This window comes from Anas acuta, chromosome 1 (assembly GCF_963932015.1).
Source record: "Anas acuta chromosome 1, bAnaAcu1.1, whole genome shotgun sequence".
In the NCBI taxonomy this organism is placed as follows: domain Eukaryota; kingdom Metazoa; phylum Chordata; class Aves; order Anseriformes; family Anatidae; genus Anas; species Anas acuta.
This window is the reverse complement of record NC_088979.1, coordinates 2039159-2058626: the sequence shown is the minus strand read 5'-3', so window position 1 is coordinate 2058626 and position 19468 is coordinate 2039159. Positions and strand designations below refer to the sequence as shown.

The following is a 19468-nucleotide window of genomic DNA, read 5'->3' as shown; positions in this document are numbered from 1 at the left end:
TACGAGGTCCTGAAAAGCGGAACACTCAGCTCTTACAACACACGCTCATCCACGTTACCTGGCTTGGAGGTTTGTTATAAAGATGTGCCACTTCAACAGCACCCCGATAAAAAAGCACAGCCCCATTTAATTGTCACCTCCAGGGGCGTTAAAGGGAAGAGGGGAGAAAAAAAATTGTGTTATGGTCCTCGAAGCGAAAGTGTGTGGATGCTGCTGGCTTCCTTATCACTCAGCCTCATCAAGAAGGTCCAACCTCTCCAGCATGGTCCCACAGCTCCTGGCCTTCTAAATTTATCAGTTTAGAGTGCAAAGCCAGCAAGATCTGCTCCCCAGTCTTCTGTCTGGACATAATTTCAGGTACAGGCTTGCATTAAATAAACATAAATCACATCAGCGCTCACGGGGGAACGCAGCAGGCTCGTGTCAGCCACCCAATTATCTCCCCCAGAAAAATGATTTCCTCCCATCCGATACTGGAGAGGAGAAATGATACTGGGGAGGATAAACCACGGCTGTTCCTCCGGGTAGGAGGACAGGGAAGGGTGCTGCCAGGGGAGCAGCTGCAGCACAGGATGGAGGTGGAGCAGGGAGAGGAATTCCCGCTGGGGAGATACCTGGAGGCACGTCTGGTTTCGAAGAGCATCCGTGTGCTCTGGGATTGCCAGGATAATAAATTACCAAGAGCTTATCACCACGTGCTAGTGCCGTAGGAACTGGCAAAATAAACTCAAAGATTCAGGCTTCGTTGTGATTTATGATAAAAACCCCTCGATGGGTCTCTCCGCTTGTTCATTCTTCCTTCTACTTTGGATGGAACTGAATATTGGGGGTGAATTCGGTAAAAGTGGTGTTTCTGGGTCTATGAACTGTGTGTTTCTAGAGCTGGGGGATGCCAATGCCGCAGCAGATCTCATATAGGAAGTGTGAACGCTCTGCCTGTGTGCTGTGCCTCTCACACAGCTCTGTGGGCTAAAACACAGGGAAGAACGGTAGAGGAGTGAGAATATAGAGATAAAAATCAGAAGTAGGACTTGTTTTTAAGCCAGGTGTTCCCAGGCAGCTATATTTACCTGCCATCTGATTTAGTCCACCTGGATCACATGGAGCTGATGAGAAACAACCACCCAAACTCATGATTGAAAGACAGGACAGGCACCCAGGGCACAGAAAGCAGCAGGCAGAGGGCAAAAAAACCACCGTGCTGCCTGCTCGTAACCCCCTGCCTGCTCAGGGCGTTTTAGGAAAAACAGGCAAATATTGATTTTTAGGTCAAACAGCGCCATATGCCAGGCTGCTGAATTTTCTTTAGGTGTTTCAAGACAGAAAGTGCTAATTACTTCAAGGGAAGACAACTCTTTTACTATGCTGGTGAAAGGCTGAAATGCTTTGGTCAATTTGGGTTCAATTCAAAAAAATAGTAAAAAAAAAAAAAAAAAAGGCCTTCATTTCTGTCTAACTTTCAGAATTAAAACCAAAAGTATTTCTTCCTTAAAAAAGGAGTTTGGAGTAACTTCTCAAGTTTCCAGCCATCCCTAAGATCGCCAAGAACATCTCCCAGAGAATAAAAGTTCATTCATTCTGCTATTTAAATACCTTCAACAGTACCTTTGATCTGGGATCATCTCAGAGTGTCATACCCTCAGGAAAAATCGTGGCTTGTTTGGGTTCTCTGGATGCCTGACGGCACCCACCCAGATGTGGGGCGAGGAATATTTCACCCAACTCACAACGCTCTGACAAGGAACGGCTCCAAACATCAAGAATTTGGGCAAATCTAGGGATAGCATCCACATTTACTGCAGCACACGGGGAAAAAAAAATAGATTTCAATAGTTTTAGTTAGTTTTCTCAAGCATTAAATGGCAAAATTGCATTTATTTCTCAAGTAATACAACTGAACTCTTACCAGCATTAATTCAATCAAAAGACTAACTTAATGCACTCTCTGATTCATTGTGGCAAGCTGTTGCTAAAACTTTAAAACCTAATAAAGCACACGCACGAAACCCCACTACTTTGAGCAATTATAAAACTGTAATTCATTGGGAGCACCCAGCCTGGAATTGCTTCGGTTCGTGCTGAAGCTGATGGGGTTTTACAGCACATTTTTACAAATACGGGCACAAAACATCTTTTTTGTGTGTGCTTTTATACAGAATGAAAGACCTGGAAGATTAAATAAGCTCCCTGACTTTAATATATATATTTTTTTGTTATTTTTTTTTGTCTTAGTCATCAGAAAACTGAACTGACAGCCACAACGTAAGGCGAAAAGCCCCCCAGGAGCAGCAGCTGGCCTCGGGGAGCAGCCGGGATGGGGTGCCCGGCGATGCTGTAGTCAGATAACCACCCTACCGTAGCCTCTGCCCCCAAAAATTCTCTGCTTTCACCTCCACCACGAGCAGGGGAGGTGCGATCTGATAACACCACTTCCCTCAGTTGTCAGGACAAGCTTCCCACTCGCTCGCCTTCGACAGGCACAAAGGATTTCAAGTCCCGACGGGAGACGGGACCGGCCGCTCCCTTTTGATCCCGAGTTCCTGGAGCCGCGTCAAATCCAAATATTAAAAAGGAAATTCACACAATTTGAGGCAGCTTTTGTGAGATGAGACACAGACAGAGCCCGGTTAGACCTTTTGGTTAAAATATAACCACTTCAGAGGGAGCGACAGCTATCCCCTTCTTATCATGCAAGCCCCTTAGGACAGAGGCATCTTTCTATATTATTATTATAGTATAATAATATATTATAATATAATAATAATATAGATATAATATCCTTCTCTGGAGATACTCAGGCTGACCTTGCAGGCACCGTTTACGAAGCCTCCGTGCAGGTTTAGCTGGGAGGCTGAAAGCCCCGTCTGCAAAAACCGCTCGAAGCGCCACCGGCAGAGGATGTGAAAGCTGCCAAATTCACCTTTTTCCCACCAAACGAGATGAAACGAACATGACAGAAGCTCGTAGGGAATTAAGGCAGGCTACGCTGATTGCGTCTGGAATGATAAGAATGCCCTTCCTCTTTCCAGTGCCGTGACGTTTGTGGGATGTCCTGGACGCCTCCCATTCCACTTCCACGTGGGGTTTCGGAGGTAGGGGCTGGGATTAAAACCGCCCAGACCCTCGAAGGGAAAAGCCCTGCTTATAGGATTTGGTCCAACGGGTCCCAGGAAGGGTTTGGGGTTCCTTTAAATTGCCTGTGCCATATTCTGAGACAGCCAGGTAGCTTGGTTGAGCGTCAGCTCCTCCTTGCACGGTCACACCACCAGCTTGCCACCGCTGCTTCTCCAGGGCTCTGCCAAGGAAAACCCTGCTGGGAACGATACCGGGGTAAAATCCAGCAGGAAAAACACCACCACCACCCCTGAAAGGTGAAGAAATCCCTCCGAAAAAGGAGGCGTTCAGTCCAAACTGACAGCGCAGCGCCTAGCAAACAAGCCGTGCATTGTACCAGCAGCAGAATCCTCTTTTTATTATCTTCCAAGGCAAACACGTCCTAAAGGCTGGAGTTCTCCTGAAAGCCCGTAAAGAAACGAGCCCTGAAATTCAGGCTTCCAGAGCGAGCGTTGGCACCGCGTCCCTAAACCAGAGCTCATTCATATGCGAGCCTTAAAGCCAAGAAGTGGGGAAAAATATTAATTTTTCTTCCCGACACGGGTAAGAAGTGGATCGGTGCTCTCTGAAATCACTGCTTCTGCTATAAAAAATACAAAGGACATTAACAACAAACCTCCAGCAGCTCACCAAAAAACTCTGAAGCTACTCAGAAATATCGAAACAGCAGATCCATTGCGTTTTATACGCCAGGGATTAAAAAAAAAGAGGGAGTGTGGTCCATTTCTCAATTTCGCTGTGCCAAAATAGGCTTGAATCCTTACACTGTGGCTATGTTTATACTGAAACTTATTTATTTTACTCAAAACTTGGACTTCCACACCCAGTAGGCAACATTTTTATTTTTTTTTTAATGCATTCCAAACTTCCCTCAAACAGCTCCAGTCAAAACATCACCAGATTTTTTAATTCCGTCAAGAATGCGAGGATCTCATTAAATAACTGCCTAATTACAGGTAACGTGCCCAGACCGCAGATCCTGTGGCATCTTGAACTGGAATATTATTCAGAAGCAACAACCACCAGCTTTGGAGAGGAAAAAAAAGCTGAAATTTCTGCCGCACGAGTACTCCAGCGAAGAATTATGCCGCCTGTCTTCAACTAATTAAGAGAGCTCGGAGAGAGGAGGAGAAAAACCCTCACAGTACTGCAATAGGCACTAGTGGTGAGAAAGATCACCCAGAGAGGAAAGAAATGCATTCAACTCCGAAGAAAATTGCAGGATTTAAAGAAATTAAAAATAAAAAAGCCTCTAGATCCTCTACATCTAATGGTTGTGCAAGGAAAACCTTTCCAAGCGAGTCAAATTAAAAACTAATATATTTTCTGTACTGTGTTCTTGAGTTTTCCTCGTACCTCTGCTGTTTTCTGCTTTGTGGAGGTGCAGAAACGAGAACCTGCTCCTCGTTAAATAACGCCACGGACATCAGGTCTGCTGGATGGAGCAAGAAACTCAGAGGAGAAGGGAAAGGTGACGGCGAAGGATGAGTTTCTGAGCTGTACGAAGGGGAAAAAACGAGGGCATCTTTATGAAAAAGCCTCCCAGCCATTGCAGCGAGGAAGTTTTGAACAGGAATTTAGAAAAGGGCTTTATCAGATACCCCCTAGCCAGAGGCAAACCTGCTCTGAAGCCTAGGATGGGGTTGAAGGCTGCAAGCAAACTGCATTCCCTGCAGCTGGGGAGCAGGAAGCACGGGACGAGGCGAGCTCCTCACCACCACCTCCCCTCGGGGCAGGAAAAGGGAAAAAAAAGGAAAGTTCTCCTAACTTTTCAGGATCTCCGAGGGGATCCTAGTACATATTAGTGTCCATACATATAAATACAGGTTATTTTCCAGCTCTTTTTCCAGTTCCTTCTCCTCCTGCAGCACCTCCTGCACTGCAACAAGACTTCAAGGCAATCAGGGCTGACAAATATTTGATTTGTCGTGCTTAAAACTGGAACCGGGGCTGGTTTCTCCTCCAGTGAGCGTTGCCATAAACCTTATCAGGAACCTACCGCTGCAGTCAGCACGATTCCAGGAGCTCAGGCAAATTCCACGGGCGAGTACAAAGTATATTCACAGCAAAAGGTCACACGCAGCTGGGCTAGGGAGAGCCTAACTCGGTCCAGAAAAGGACACGTTCCAACTAGCACCAGCTAGCTAGCTGCAGGCACACATTCATTCACGTTTTGGTTTGTTTTTTTTCTTTGTTTTTGCCTTTTTTGTGTGTATTTTTTTCCTCAAATCCATCCTGTTCACCCAGGCTTGTTAGGGCAGAGGCGAGACAAGATGTTAAGAGGTGTGGAAGTGATGTTAGAGGTGTCCAAGTGCTGTCCTCGTACCGGGAGCACAAATGAAATCCCCTCGGAAACAGATGTGACAGCCAAGAAGTAATTAAAATTCACAATCAGAACTGGGTAAAGAAAGTAACAGGGGAGAAAACAAAAAAAAAAAAAATAATAAGTTGCCTGGTTGGAAGGAGGGATCGACCTTCAGAGGGCAGACCTTTGGAGGAGAGCACACGCTGCACGAAGGCAAGGCAGCAGAAAAAAAGGCAAGGGACAGGGAAATTTAGAGGAGAAGGTGGCTTTAACCAAAAAAAGATGAATGAATGTAGAGGATAGATGCTGGACTGGATGATGAGAAGAGAAATTAAGGAGGGAGGAACCACAAGGACAGAAGAGCAGAAGGAATAGGCAGTACCTGAACATATTTGCAAGCATCTCTGGGACACGCAAAGATCATGAGCCTATGATTTTGGCAAGTCCTTCTGCACCAGGCATCTAGCTGAAACTGAGGAAGAATTAAATTTGGTTCCCCAGCCACTCATTTCTCTCCCACTAGCAGAAATGCTCACACAGCCACACAGCCAGCAGCACCGGGGGATGGATTTACCTACAAGCAGTCCCATTTTGGGGACGAAAACTGGGAAAGGTGTGTTTGCAAGGGGGTGGAATCCCAAATCCACACGGCTCACCCAGAAGGAGAATCCCTACGATCCTACAGGGCGACAGCAAAAAAAAGTTGGCGAGAAGAGCAGCAGCCCAGACGTTAGAGCGGATTAAAACTGCCACGTAACCACAGTCTCATGTACGCTGGCAAAGCTTGAAAGCAAGGAAAGAAGACAAAAAAAGACTTTTTGAGAACGTAATATCAAAAACTGCAGAGGTTCGAGGAGTTCTTCTGGAAGCCAGGCCTTGGGATGACATCCAAGGTGAAGCAAGCATCACCTACCAAGTTCGTGGAGCCCGTAGCACGCACGGACCTCACAGAAATCCCAAACCCAAGTGTGGATCACGTGGAGATCTTTACATTTACCAATTAAATAACGCAATGTCTGAAGCCAACATTAAATACAGGAAGAGTGCCAACACCTCGGAGAAATTCAGCCATTCACAGCCCAGTTGGCGTTTGGAAAGGAGATGAACTTGCTCCCTAGAAGAAGCTAAGGGTGGACAGACCAAAGAAGTCCTTCCAGCCATGGAGAAGCTTCAAAGGATGCCCATTTTGCAGCAAGAAAGCTTAGGTTGACCTTTTTTTGGGGGGAAAAAAGCACCTTTCTCCATCACGGCTGCAGAAGGGCGATCTTTTTATAGTCACGCCAGCGCGGATCCACCACATGAAAGGCGGTGCTGGCTGCAGGGAGCTCGAGAAGATAAACATATGCCATGCCTAAAGCCGAGCCAAGGATCCCGAAAGCATCCCGAAGCGCTCGTTCCACGAATTCCCCGGCACCGAGCACGGAGAAACACAGCGCAGAGAGCCACGCCGAGGTTATAAACACAGGAAAGTATTTTTAAACCCATTCGCTCCTACATTTCACAACGCGTTTCGCACGAGAGCCTTGTCAAAACGCAACAAAGCTCGCAGGACTGCTGTGGATGATGCAAATTTTAGATGAATCTGAGAATTTTAGGCTGTGCCCAAGGTTGTCCAACACCCCGGGAAGCTTTGAACCCAGCTACTTGCTTTGCCAATCGTAGGTCTGATTTCCACAAGCAAAATACTTTGCCTCTTCTTCCCAGCCTCCGTGACCCGGAGCTACATCCTCGGCATGCAAAACGCTGGAAAAGAAGATGTATTTTAGATTTAATTAAACACGGTGGTTTGGGGGATGCGCAACCCTCCAGGAGACGAAGCATCTGTGGAGAAAAATCTGGTTCCACCTGAAGAACCCAGTTTGGAGTAACCAGCAGCTTCATCCCCTCCGAAAGGCACACTTTAAGCCTTCCAACCACAACCATTTAATCCGGCGCTCAGCTTTGCATAAAAAAAAATAAAATAAAATATATCAAAGCTGCTGGAATGAAAAGTATGTTTATGATCTGGGGCATTGCCAGAAGTCATCCGCTCCTGCTCCGCCAGACAATGGACGCCTTTTGCTGGAACTCATCAGGGAACTTTCTGATCTTTTCCTTTGCATCTCGTCTTCAGGACAGAATATTTGAAGTTTGGTATAAAACCGGCCCAAAATGATATTAAAAAAATGTAATGAAGAGCGTTAAAGCCCAGACAGACACTCGGGTTTATAAATAACGTGTACACGATTTCAACGCCTCCGTTTCGAGGCTAATATATACAATAATTATTTGTAGCAAGCTCACATTTGGAAATATGAATTTGTAATCACCAACTTGCAAACCACGCATGCAAAGCTTCCCGGTGCTACTCCAGCAGCTGAGCGGAGCTCAGAGCAGCACAAACCAGCATGAGGCTGTGCCCTGCCCGCGCTCGAAAGCTCAAACGGGGCCGCAAAAGGACCCCAAATCCCTCAAGTTTTGGTAAAAAAGCAGGATTCAGGTGGAATTTAAGACTTTGGGATAGCAGTAGGGTGCTTTCTATGCAGAGAAGTCTTCGTTCGGGAGACAAAAGGATGCTGTGCATGGTTCTAGCCAACGCAGTAGTTACAGGGACACGAGGAATGGGATGAGCAAGCTGAAACCAAGCTTCTCCCACCGCTGACACACACAGACCAACGTCACATCATCTTTAAAACCCTCCTCAGCTGTCTTCAAATGGAAAAGGCCCCAGCACCACAACCTCAGATCCTTTTTTTTTTCTCCCAGCCATCATTTTTAAGCCACAATTCCCCCGTTTTCTCGCGCTCTGCCACCTGCTATCCGAAGGAACCGTGGACACGACGGAGCTGCCACCTCCTATCGCATCACGCCACGTTTAGGGAGTGCTTAAATCCCTGAAATCACACAGTGCTTGTGCAAACACAGGCTGGAACACCGAGCAGAGACTACGGACGTTTCGTGAGCACATCAATGAATGAAATATTCTAACCCCATGGCTCAATCCACAAATTAACATCAGAAATCAAGTCGCATTGAAGGCAAATATTTTAAGGCAACGTTTTCACGTTCTCCTCTTTTTATATCCACAGGTTCAGGGCAGCTTTCAGCAGACAGGCTGCAGTGATTATGAGCACCTGAAGGATAGGAAACGCTAACAAAACCTGGAGTAGAGCAACGGGACCCAGCCCTAATCATCTAAAAATAATCTCCTATCCAGGGGGGGGGGAAATTCCTTAGATCTGTTGCTTATTACTCAGCATTTGCTGGTAAAACACTGCACAGACGATAATTTTGATCTAAGGAGATGAAGGCCGGGATCTTTCCCCTGCAAAAAAAAAAAAAAAAAAAAAGGGTTTTGATATCCACTGCAGGCAAACAGGGGAGGGAAGAGCCTTGTCCCTCTGATTTATTAGGGGAGGGCGTTGTGACAGTGAGACAAACAGCACGCCAGCTCTCAGAGCGGCCACATTTGCATTTTAGATGGCAATATAAGGCACAAAATCTCATTTCATTAAAGTGTGGGATACACGCTGCCAAAAAGAGAAGGGCGGCAGCAGCCCCACGACCGAATACTTGACAGAAAACCCTAAAATTCCTAAAATTTGATCCTCTCCAAACGCAATCAGTAATCCTCCACCTAACCCTGGGTAGCCACTACCACCCTATTTCATTAAAGGCAAAGTTTGAAGTTAAAGAGAACCAATCACATTAATTAGCATGAATAATAAAAAACTAATAACGCAACGCCGCTGACGTAATGCAGATTTTCCCCTACTGCACCGAGTTTTAAATCATAAATGCAAATATCTCGCAAGTTTCTGGTATTAAAAAAAAAAAGGCAATCTATTTAAAAGTGCTGTTCAAAGCTCTTTCTAGCGAGATGTAAATCATCGGTGGTTTTAATGCATCCGTAATAATTGTAACAGCCTCTTACGGGCAGTAAATCAAAGTCTATTACACAGAGAAGCACTGCTGAAAAAAAAAAAGTGCTTTTTCTGTGTTATTTGTGACTTCTTTAAAAAAAAAAAACAAACACATTTCCCCCATTGAAGCGAAGAGGAAAAAAAAAAAAAAAAAAGTGTTTGCATTGTGTTAGCTGCAGTTATAATTTCCAGCTGTGTCAAAACTTTAACAGCCTGAAAGCAGGAAATCCAAAGAGGAAATTCCATCGTCAGTTCCTGAAGTTTTGTAACTCCAGCGCTCTTCCAAAAAAGCTGGATCTTAAAGGGAATTTCGGTCGCGGTTCTCCGTAGCCTTACCTGACGTCCTCGAGGAGCTCACATTCTGCCTGGTGCTTGGCCTGAAGCTTTGTCATCTGCTCGACCTGGATGTTTTTTAGCTCTTGTGTGACTTTCACCTAAAAAAAAACCAACAAAACAGACCATGTGCATCTTCTGCAGAGTTTAAATCATATTTTTTTTCCCATTAAGATTTGATTTCCCTCATTTATTTTGAAATCACGCGTTTAGGGGCAAAACTAAGGCACAGAGTGAAGAAGGAAGGGTGAAAAGAGGCTGAATTCAACGCACGCTGCCACCTGAGAGGGCTCACACCCCGCAAAAATCTCACACGTAGGCCCCAAAATTAATGAAAATGCCATTTTATTCTGAAAGATGTGAGGACGAGGAGTGTCCGATGGATTTTTAGAACAAAAAAAGCTTGGAAATAAAAAAAATCTGGGTTACAGGGGGGGAAAATCGACGGCGCGTGTATGTTTAGTGCTTAGGAGCAAATTAAACAATTTTAAAATTAATTAAGATTTCAAAAAAAAAGATATTTAAAGAATTTCCTTTAAAGCCAGCCCAAAGATCAAGGTGGTTCTCAACGCCGCATCCAAATAACCCTTCACAGAGAGGCTGCTGCAATTTGGTGCTCATTAAAACCCAAATCCCATCAGCCGGGCACCTCCTGGCAGGTAGCAGGAAGGATTTGGGTATTTGGGTTCAGAACGACCCCATGGGGCTGTTTGCTCTCTTTTTTTTTATTAAAAAAAGCAGATTTGGGCATTAAAACCCCTCGGTGATGACAGGGGATCCTCCTGCTGGCTTGGAGGCATCGCCGCAGCCCCTGCGCATCGGGGAGGTCGGGAACGCCTCGCGGTCACAGTGGGGGGGGACACGAAGACCCCAAATCCCCTTCCCCAAATAGGGGGAGGGAAAGGAAATCGAGATCCTAAAAGCCAGCAAAAAACCTCCTCGGCTCCGACGATTCCCCGGCAGCCAGCCCCCTGCCACTGCACCGCCAAACAACAAAAAACGGGGAGGGGACGACACAAAACCGGGGGAAATCGCACCAAAAAATGGGGGAGCCCACCCCACCGCACCCCAAATGGGGTGGCACGATGATGAGGACCAAAGGCACGGATCCCAAAATCCTAAAACCGCCCCCCCACCCCCTCCTAGTGGCTCCCAACCCCATACCCTGCTCGCTGTCTCTGGCTCCCCCTCTGTCCCCAGCAGCTCGATCCCAAAGCGCTCCGTCCCCTATACCAGCACCCGCATGCAGCTCGGGTCCCCAACCACCCCCAAAAACCCCAAATCCACACCTCCCCCCCTCACCGATCCCCCAAAAAGCAAACCACCCCCAACCCCACAGGCTGCAGCAAGCGGAAAACCCTCCCCTGCTACCGCCACCTTTTGGGGTTTGCTCCCATCCCACAAACCCTACAGGTTTATGGCCACCCCTGCTCACCCTCATCCTCGCCACCCGGACCCTAATATGGCCGGGGGGGTCTCCCCTCTGCCGCAGACCCCTCTCTTGTCCCCCCCCCTTTGCAGGCCACCGCCCCCTCCTCTCCTCGCCCACCCCAATGCGGCCCCAATTCATCGCTGACCCCCCCCTCGTCCCTTAAATCTCCCTGCCTGTGAGATCCCATAGCCACAGACCCCGTCCTTGTGCCCCATATCGCAGCCAGACCCTATATACGCCCCACCAGCCCTCATCCAAACGCAGCCCCAAAATGCAGTCAGCACCGCTGGTCCCCAATCCCATATAGGATCCCATTTAGGATCTCCCCTCCATGCCCAAACGCAGCCCTAAAATGCAGCCAGACCCCGTCCCCCCCAAGCCCTAAACACAGCCCCAAATCCCAGTCAGCCCAGGAACCCCCATACATCTGCCCAAGACCCCAACCCTATTGAAACACAGCCTCAAATCCCACTCAGCCCTATTACCCCCACACACACCCCACCCAAAACCCCCAAATTGAACCCAGCCCCAAACCCCACACACCCCCACTGTCCCCTAAACCTACCCAGGACCCCCCAAAAAACAAACCCAGCCCCAAAACCTACCCAGGAACCCCCCTAAGGAAACCCAGCCCCAAACCCTCATCACCCCCTAAATCCCCCACAAACCCCAAACACCCCCAAATCGCCCTCCTCAGCCCCAACCCCCCTCTCAACCTCAAATCCCCTCAAGTCCCCCCCGAGCCCCAAAACCCCTTCCTGAGCCCCAAATCCCCTCAAGTCTGCCCCTCAAACCCCGACCCCCCCAAAAGCCCCCTATTCAGCCCCAAATCCCTTCAAGAGTGCCCCTCAAACCCCAAATCCCCCCAAACCCCCTCAAGTCTCCCCTTCAGCCCCAACCCCCCCAAATCCCCCCTCAAACCCCAAAACCCCTCAAGTCTCCCTCTCAAACCTCAAATCCCCCCCAGCCCCTAAACCCCTCAAGTCTGCCCCTCAAACCCCAAAACCCCCCAGATCCCCTCCTCAGCCCCAAATCCTCCCCCTTCAGACCCAAAACCCCTCAAGTCTCCACTTCAGCCCCAAATCCGCCCAAAACCCCTCCTCAGCCCAAACCCCTCCTCAAACCCCAAATCCCCTCAATTCTCCCCCTCAGCCCCAAATCCCCTCCTCAGCTCCCAAACCCCTCAAGTCCCCCCCTCAACCCCAGATCTCCTCCTCAGCCCCAAACCCCCTCCAGCCCCAAACCCCCCCTTCAAACCCCAAATCCCCAAAAAACTCCTCCTCAGCCCCAAATCCTCCCCCTTCAGCCCCAAAACCCCTCAAGTCCCCCCCCTCAGCCCCAACCCCCCCCTCAAACCCCAAACCCATCTCAGCCCCAAACCCCCCCAAATCTCCTCCTCAGCCCCAAACCAACCCCTCAAACCCCAAATCCCCCCTCAAATCCCAGATCCCCCCAAACCCCCCCCTCAACCCCAAATCCCCTCAAGTCCCCCCCTCAACCCCAAACCCGCCCAAATCCCCTCAGACCCCAAACCCCCCTCAAACCCCAAAACCCCCCCTCAGCCCCAAACCCCACCTCATCCCCAAACCCGCCCAAATCCCCTCAGACCCCAAACCCCCCTCAAACCCCAAAACCCCCCCTCAGCCCCAAATCCCCTCAAGTCCCCCCCTCAGCCCCAAACCCCACCTCATCCCCAAACCCCCCCCAAATCCCCTCAGACCCCAAACCCCCCTCAAACCCCAAATCCCCCCTCAAACCCCAAATCCCCCCCTCAGCACCAAAACCCCTCAAATCTCCTCCTCAGCCCCAAACCCCAACCCGCCCCCCAAACCCCAAATCCTCCCAAAACCCCCCAAACCCCCCCCAAACCCCAAACCCCCCCCCAAATCCCCTCAGACCCCAAACCCCCCTCAGAACCCCAAACCCCCCCCCCAAATCCCCTCACCTTCCTCGGCGGGGGCTGCATGTTGCTGCGCGGGGGCTTCGCATCCAGCCCCGCCGCCACCGCCCCCCCCCCTCCCGCCGGCAGCAGCAGCGGCGGCAGCGGCGGCGGCTGCAGGAGGAGGAGGAGGAGGAGGAGGAGGAGGAGGAGGAGGAGGAGGAGGAGGAGGAGGAGGAGGAGGAGGAAGGCTCCGAGGGGAGGGGGGGGGGGCGGCGGCCTCCGGCCTGGAGCGGCCACCATAGAACGGGGGAGGGAGGGGGGGGGGGGGGGGAGGCGGGGCCATGAGGGGAGGGAGGGGAGGGGAGGGGGGGGAGCGGCCGCCAGAGGGCGCTGAGGGGAGGGGAGGGGGCGGGGCTAAAGGGGAGGGGGCGGGGTTTAGGGGGAGGGGGCGTGGCTTGTAAAGGGGTGGGGGGGAGCACGTGGGGGGAGCGTGGGGGGTGAATGGGGGGGAATAGGGGGGAAATGGGGGGGGAATGGGGGGAATGGGGGGAATGTGGGGGGTGAATGGGGATGTAGGGGTGGAAATGGGGTGGAAAGGGGGGTGGAAAGGGGGTGGAAAGGGGGATGTAGGGGGGAGAAATGGGGTGTGTATGGGGTGTGGGGGGTGTAAATGGGGTGTAAATGGGGTGCAATTGGGGTGGAAATGGGGATATAGGGGGTAGAAATGGGGTGTATTGGGGTGCAGGGGGTAAATGGGGGGCATAGGGGGGTGAATGGGGATGTAGGGGTGGAAATGGGGTGGAAATGGGGATGTAGGGGGGTAAATGGGGTGTGTATGGGGTGTGTGGGGGTAAATGGGGTGCACGTGGGGTGGAAATGGGGATTTACGGGGGAGAAAAGGGGTGTATATGGGGTGGGGGGCTGTAAATGGGGTGCACATAGGGTGTAAAAGGGGATGTAGGGGGGAGAAATGGGGTACATATGGGGTGTGGGGGTGTAAAAAGGGGTATACATGGGGTGGGGGGGATGTACATGGGGTGCACATGGGGTGTAAATGGGTTGGGGGGTGTAAATGGGGTGCACATGGGATGTAAAAGGGGATGGAGGGGGAAGAAATGGGGTGCACATGGGGTGTAAATGGGTTGCGGGGTGTAAATGGGGTGCACATGGGCTGTAAAAGGGGATGGAGGGGGAAGAAATGGGGTGCACATGGGGTGCAGGGGGTAAATGGGGTGTGCATGGGGTGTAAATGGGGATGTAGGGGGTAGAAATGGGGTGTATTGGGGTGTGGGAGATAAATGGGGGGCGTGGGGGGTGAATGGGGATGTAGGGGTGGACATGGGGTGGAAACAGGGATGTAGGGGGGAGAAATGGGGTGCACATGGGGTGTGGGGGGTGTAAATGGGGTATATATGGGGTGTACATGGGGTGTATTGGGGTGTATTGGGGTGTGGGGGTAAATGGGGTGCATGTGGGGTGGAAATGGGGAATGTACCGGGGAGAAATGGGGTGTATATGGGGTGGGGGGTGTAAATGGGGTGCACATGGGGTGTATTGGGGTATGGGGTGCACATGGGATGGAAATGGGATGTGGGGGCTAAATGGGGTGCACATGGGGTGTAAATGGGATCAAGGGGTGCACACAGAGTGCACGTGGAGGTGGGGGGGGTAAATGGAGTGTACATGTGGTGTAAATGGGGTTGGGGGGTGTGCATGGGGTGCACATGGGGTGGGGGGGGTAAATTGCGTGGGGGGGTTCACGTAGGGTGCACATGGGGTCCATGTGGGATCCGTTTGGGGTGGGGTTAGAAATGGGGTGCACATGGCGAATAAATGGGGTGGAGGGTGTAAATGGGGTGCACATAGGGGTGTAAATGGGGTGCACATGGGGGTGCATGGGAGGGGCACACGGGGGTGCAGGGGGTGTACTTGTGGGGTGCATGGGGCTGCAAAGGAGGTGCAGGGGGGGATCGCAAGGGGTACACAGGGGGGAAAGGGGCTATGGGGTGCATGGGGTTTGCACGGGGGGGATGCCCAGAAGGGATTCAATGAGCGCACAGAAGGGACCCCTGCCTTCCCTACAGACACCTAAAGGTGTTCGGGGACGCGGATATAAGGAGAGAAATCCCCCTTAGCTCAAAACTCATATTTTAACCCTAGATTTTTCATTTATGGTCAGGCAGGTTGGGGATATCAGGCCTGCCCCAAACCCGCTGATGGTTTCCATGGGGGCAGGGTCTTTGTAGGGCCAGTAGTAATTTGGGATATACTCGATGTCCACTGCATATCTAAATTTCCTTTTTTTTTCTTTATTTTTTTTTTCTTTTTCCTTTTTTTTCTTCTTTTTTTTTTTCTTTTTTTTCTTCTTTTTCTTTTTTTCCTTTTTTTCTTTTTTTTTCTTTTTTTCTTTTTTCTTTTTTTTTCCTTTTTTTTTTTTTCTGGGCTAAATTTTCTTTTTTGCTGTCGTTGAGCTGTTTCAGACAGGCACGTGTTGTTTGGAGGCAGTCAAGACCGCACGGCTGGAGGCGGCGCAGCCCCAAATACTCACCAAGATAAGTCCATATATAAGGATTTAAGCTCCAGCAGCTGTTGAGCGAGGTGTTTGGGGCTACAAGAATAGGGAAAATGAAGGAAATCCCCCACAGTGTCCTTGTACAGGGGACTGGAGCCAAGACCCAGTGCTCTCCTCCAACAGCTGGGAAAAAAAAAGCTGAAGCGACACCCCAAAATACCCCAAAAAAAGCACCCACAACCTCTTAGCACCCATTTCCTGAGCCTTTAACAGAATAATTAGTGCTGGAAGCTGGCGGTTGCAAGAGGGTTTGGGTTCTCCTTCTGTTTGGGGTGTCCTTCATCCCAAATCAGCAACACAATCCATCTCCTCGCATTTGGGGTCTCCAAGTAGGGTACTAAATCCGTAGGGACCCCAAATCCTGGTCTGGCTCTGGCAATAGGGGACACATCACAGCCATGGGAAACCCCAAGGAGACCAAAATGTGGCTGTTCCCAGCGTTTTCACCCCAAATCTGGGCTCGCTCTGCATCACTTCGCCGAGGAGCCAACGTGGAAATCGCCCCGGGCACCGCGGAGAGGTTTTCCCGTTCCCTCGCAGAGAGGGAAATAACGTATAAACGTAAAAATAAATGTAAAAAAATAAATGTAAAAATAAATCCTGCCAGATGCCATCCTGGCAGGAGGATTTGCTCGCCAGCCCAAGCTGGGGGAGGCTCAGCCCCGCACGAGCTCTCCCCTGGTCCACGGAGAGGATGCAGGATCCTTTCCTCCTTTTTTGTGTTAAATAGGAATATGTAGGAATTAAAAAGCTTGGATGGATGGATGGATGGATGGATGGATGGATGGATGGATGGATGGATGGATGGATAGATAGATGCCTATATTTATGGATGGCTAGACAAAAATAAATGAATAAACGAAAGGAAATGAAAAAATAAAAATAAAAATAAAAATAAAAATAAAAATAAAAATAAAAATAAAAATAAAAATAAAAATAAAAATAAAAATAAAAATAAAAATAAAAATAAAAATGAAGGAAAGGATGAGCAAAAAAAATGAAATTATCCCTAACAACTACCTGTGGTACCCTGGGGGATGTCCCAGCCATTCCCTTTCCCTGCCCGTGTCTTGGCCAGCGCAGGAGCCAACCTTGCTGCAGAGCAGGTAAATCCCAAAACTGAGCCTGGGACCACGCAGCAAAGCAGATGTGCTGCCAGATGTTTCTGGCTCCTCCTTTTCCCCTCCATCCCGGTGCTCTGATGAGATGGAGGCAGGTTTTTGGGGTTTTTCGCCCTGCCTGGAGCCACCCAGCTCCATCAGCCCCGTGCAGACCTCAGGCTGGGGTTCCCTCCTGCTCCCCAAAATCTGTCTCAACCCACAGCCACGGTCAGGGCAGGAAAGCAGGAGGGGTGACGGGTCCTGGCCACGCTTTAACTGCTCAAAAAATAAATAAAAAAAAAAAAATCCCAGTGCTCGTTCAGGGATGCTGCGTGCCCCGGCAGAGCTTTCTCAGAGCAGCCACCATTTCCCCCAGAATTTCCCCCAATTTCTCCATTTCGGCCTCGTCGTTTCTTCCCCCGGGAAGCCCTGCAGACCCAGAAAAAGGCAAAAAAACGGAGTTTTGGGGCCGCTGGAGGAGCCTCTGGACTTTCCCCACGCGGGGGTGCCATGGGGATGCGGATGGGAGCGGTGCGCTCCGAGCCTGCCTCCTTCCCTCGTCCTTGCAGGGCTTTCGCTTTGCGTCCTGATCGAGGGCTGATCCTTAATTAGCGATGAAACGCTTAATTAAGAGCCTCCTATGTAAGCCAGAGTTAGTCTGAGAGGTGAAGCTTCTTTGGCTGGAAGATGGTTTTTAATTCCCCGAGAGGTGTCAGCCGCCACGAAGAGCGGATCCACCGCTGGGCTGAGCGCGCAGCTCGCTTCTGAGCTGTGTTTCCCCACCTTACAGAGCTGCATTAAATCTGACTGGTGTCGGATTTGCCTGCTACAGAGCAGGCAAAAGATAACACCTCAGCAACTGAGACAGCTCAGGCTTCGCCATAAAAAGGAGATTATACGGATTAGGTAAAATAATATCCGCATAGCATGCTTTTTGCATGCTCCAGCAGACCCCAGCCGGGGAAAATCACTCCTCGGAGCTTGCCATAACCTGGTGCCAGTTGAATAAAACTTTAAGAAGCTCTTTAGGAGCCCGGGGCATGACTCAGCCTCCTCCAGGTTAAGCTGGGGTGGAACGAAGCGTCCCAGAGCCCAAACTGCCAGCGGGGACGGAGGTCCGGCCGAGCAGCGAGCGCGGGCTGGGAGGGCGCCTGCGTGGCCCTGCCACGTCCTGCTTAGGCTTGTTCCACCGCATTTCGGCGAAGGCAGCGTCGCTACACCCAGGCAGCTTTGTTCTCCATACCCTCAGCCTCTCCCCGTTCCTCCTTCGTAAATATTTACCATACCTGGGGGACGGCTCCGGGATTCGTTTTCACGAGAACGCATCCAGCGAGTAAATATTTCGGAGCAGAGAGGCTGGGCAGGTCGCTGTTTTTTTTGTTTTTTGTTTTGTTTTTCCACCACCAGCTGGCCATTTGCCCACTCCAAACACAAGCATCAGCTTCCGTGGAGCAGGACGTGATGTTAGCCTGGTGTGAGAGGACGACGGTTTCCACGTCCATCCAGGAGGGCCCTCGTGGTGCCTCCAAGTGGAGGTGACCTCTCCCCGCTGGTGTAAACCAGGTAAGTCCTTGCACAGCCTCTGTTTCTGCTGCTGTCTCCCATCCTGAGAGCTGGGAGCGGAGGGAGGAGGCAAAGTGAGGACCCACGGAGAGGAGGAGTATGTCCAGTGATGGCTCGAGGGGTATTAACCTTGGCTGGGAGCGAATCTGCCATCTGTGGGGCTTCCGTGGTCTGGTGGAGGAGCGAACTCCACGACGTGCAATCCCATCGGGTTGTTTTAAATACATCTCAGTTGTTTTTCTGCTGCATATCAGGAGGAGGAGGTCACAGGAGTAGCTAAAGCACAAGAAGAGTCTCCAAAAAACATCCAACAACTCTCCTGAAGTTTGGGAGTGTCTTGTCCCAAGTGTCCCAACAGGCACGGCTTTGTGGGCTCACGTTGTGGGATCACATTGCCCCTAAAATTTGGGACATCCAGATTTGGGTGCAGGGCCTCATGCCCCCTGGAACATAAATTTATAATATATATATATATCACTCCTGTGTTTGACCAGGAGTTATCACCACTAATCCTGCAGAGCTGGGAGAGGATCTGAGGTCCTGCTGTCTCCTGAGGGTCACCTACAAGCTCTGGGGCTGGGGGCATCAGCAAAACCCCAGCAGCCTCTTTCCTCCAAACCCCTCCACGGGACAGGGACAGGGACATGGGGACGTTCAGGGTCCTCAGCGTTAGGACACTGTCCTCGTGAAGGTGACCTTCACCTTCCTGAACTTTGCTTCGTGCTGATAGCCCGGCCTCACCCACCCCGTTGGCACACACGAGGCTTTCTGGCTGCCAGGCAGCGTGATTTCCTTGTGGCTTTGGGCATGGCACCGTGCCAGGCTGGCCGAGACCTTCAGAGGTTGGGGAATTGCAGCAGTCAGGAAGGATAGGGGACAGCAAGAAAAAAAGGGATGAAATGAAGGAAAAAAGCCCTGAGGGAAGGAGAAAAAAAAAAAAAAAAGAGGCAGTGAGAGGAGGCTTGGACCAGGGAAGAGGAAGGACATCAAGGCAGGAGACAGGTTGTAGAAATCAGGGAGGAGCACTACAATTGCGAAATGTGGAGGCGAGTGACAGCAACCGTGAAGATAACAATGGGACTTGGCCCTTTATAAAGCACCAAAAGGCCCTTGTGTGCTGTGTTACGAGCTGTTGTCACTTTGCAAGAGCCTCCCATGCTTGCTTGGCACGCACAGGGTGAGAGGACGTGCTCTGGCTCAGACCTACACGTCCCTGTGAGGCATCTCTGCGGGGTCACCGGTGCCCAGGCTGAGCTGTGGGCTCC

At 50.4% G+C, this 19468-nt stretch overlaps 1 protein-coding gene across 2 annotated transcripts in view; it reads right to left on the bottom strand.

Moving 5' to 3' along the window:
* The window catches only part of FCHSD2 (FCH and double SH3 domains 2), a 138075-nt gene extending 124827 nt beyond the window's left edge, over window positions 1-13248 (bottom strand). Inside the window, exons 1-3 of one of the 2 annotated variants that reach the window (XM_068690802.1) lie at window positions 13214-13248; window positions 13032-13180; window positions 9658-9755 (exon numbers count right to left, since the gene is read on the bottom strand). In XM_068690802.1, coding sequence (XP_068546903.1) covers window positions 9658-9755; window positions 13032-13052 — 119 coding nt within the window. In that variant the 5' untranslated portion in view covers window positions 13053-13180; window positions 13214-13248. The remainder of the gene's footprint in view (window positions 1-9657; window positions 9756-13031; window positions 13181-13213) is intronic. The other variant, XM_068690882.1, reaches the window with a different exon arrangement.
* Window positions 13249-19468: the final 6220 nt, after the last annotated feature.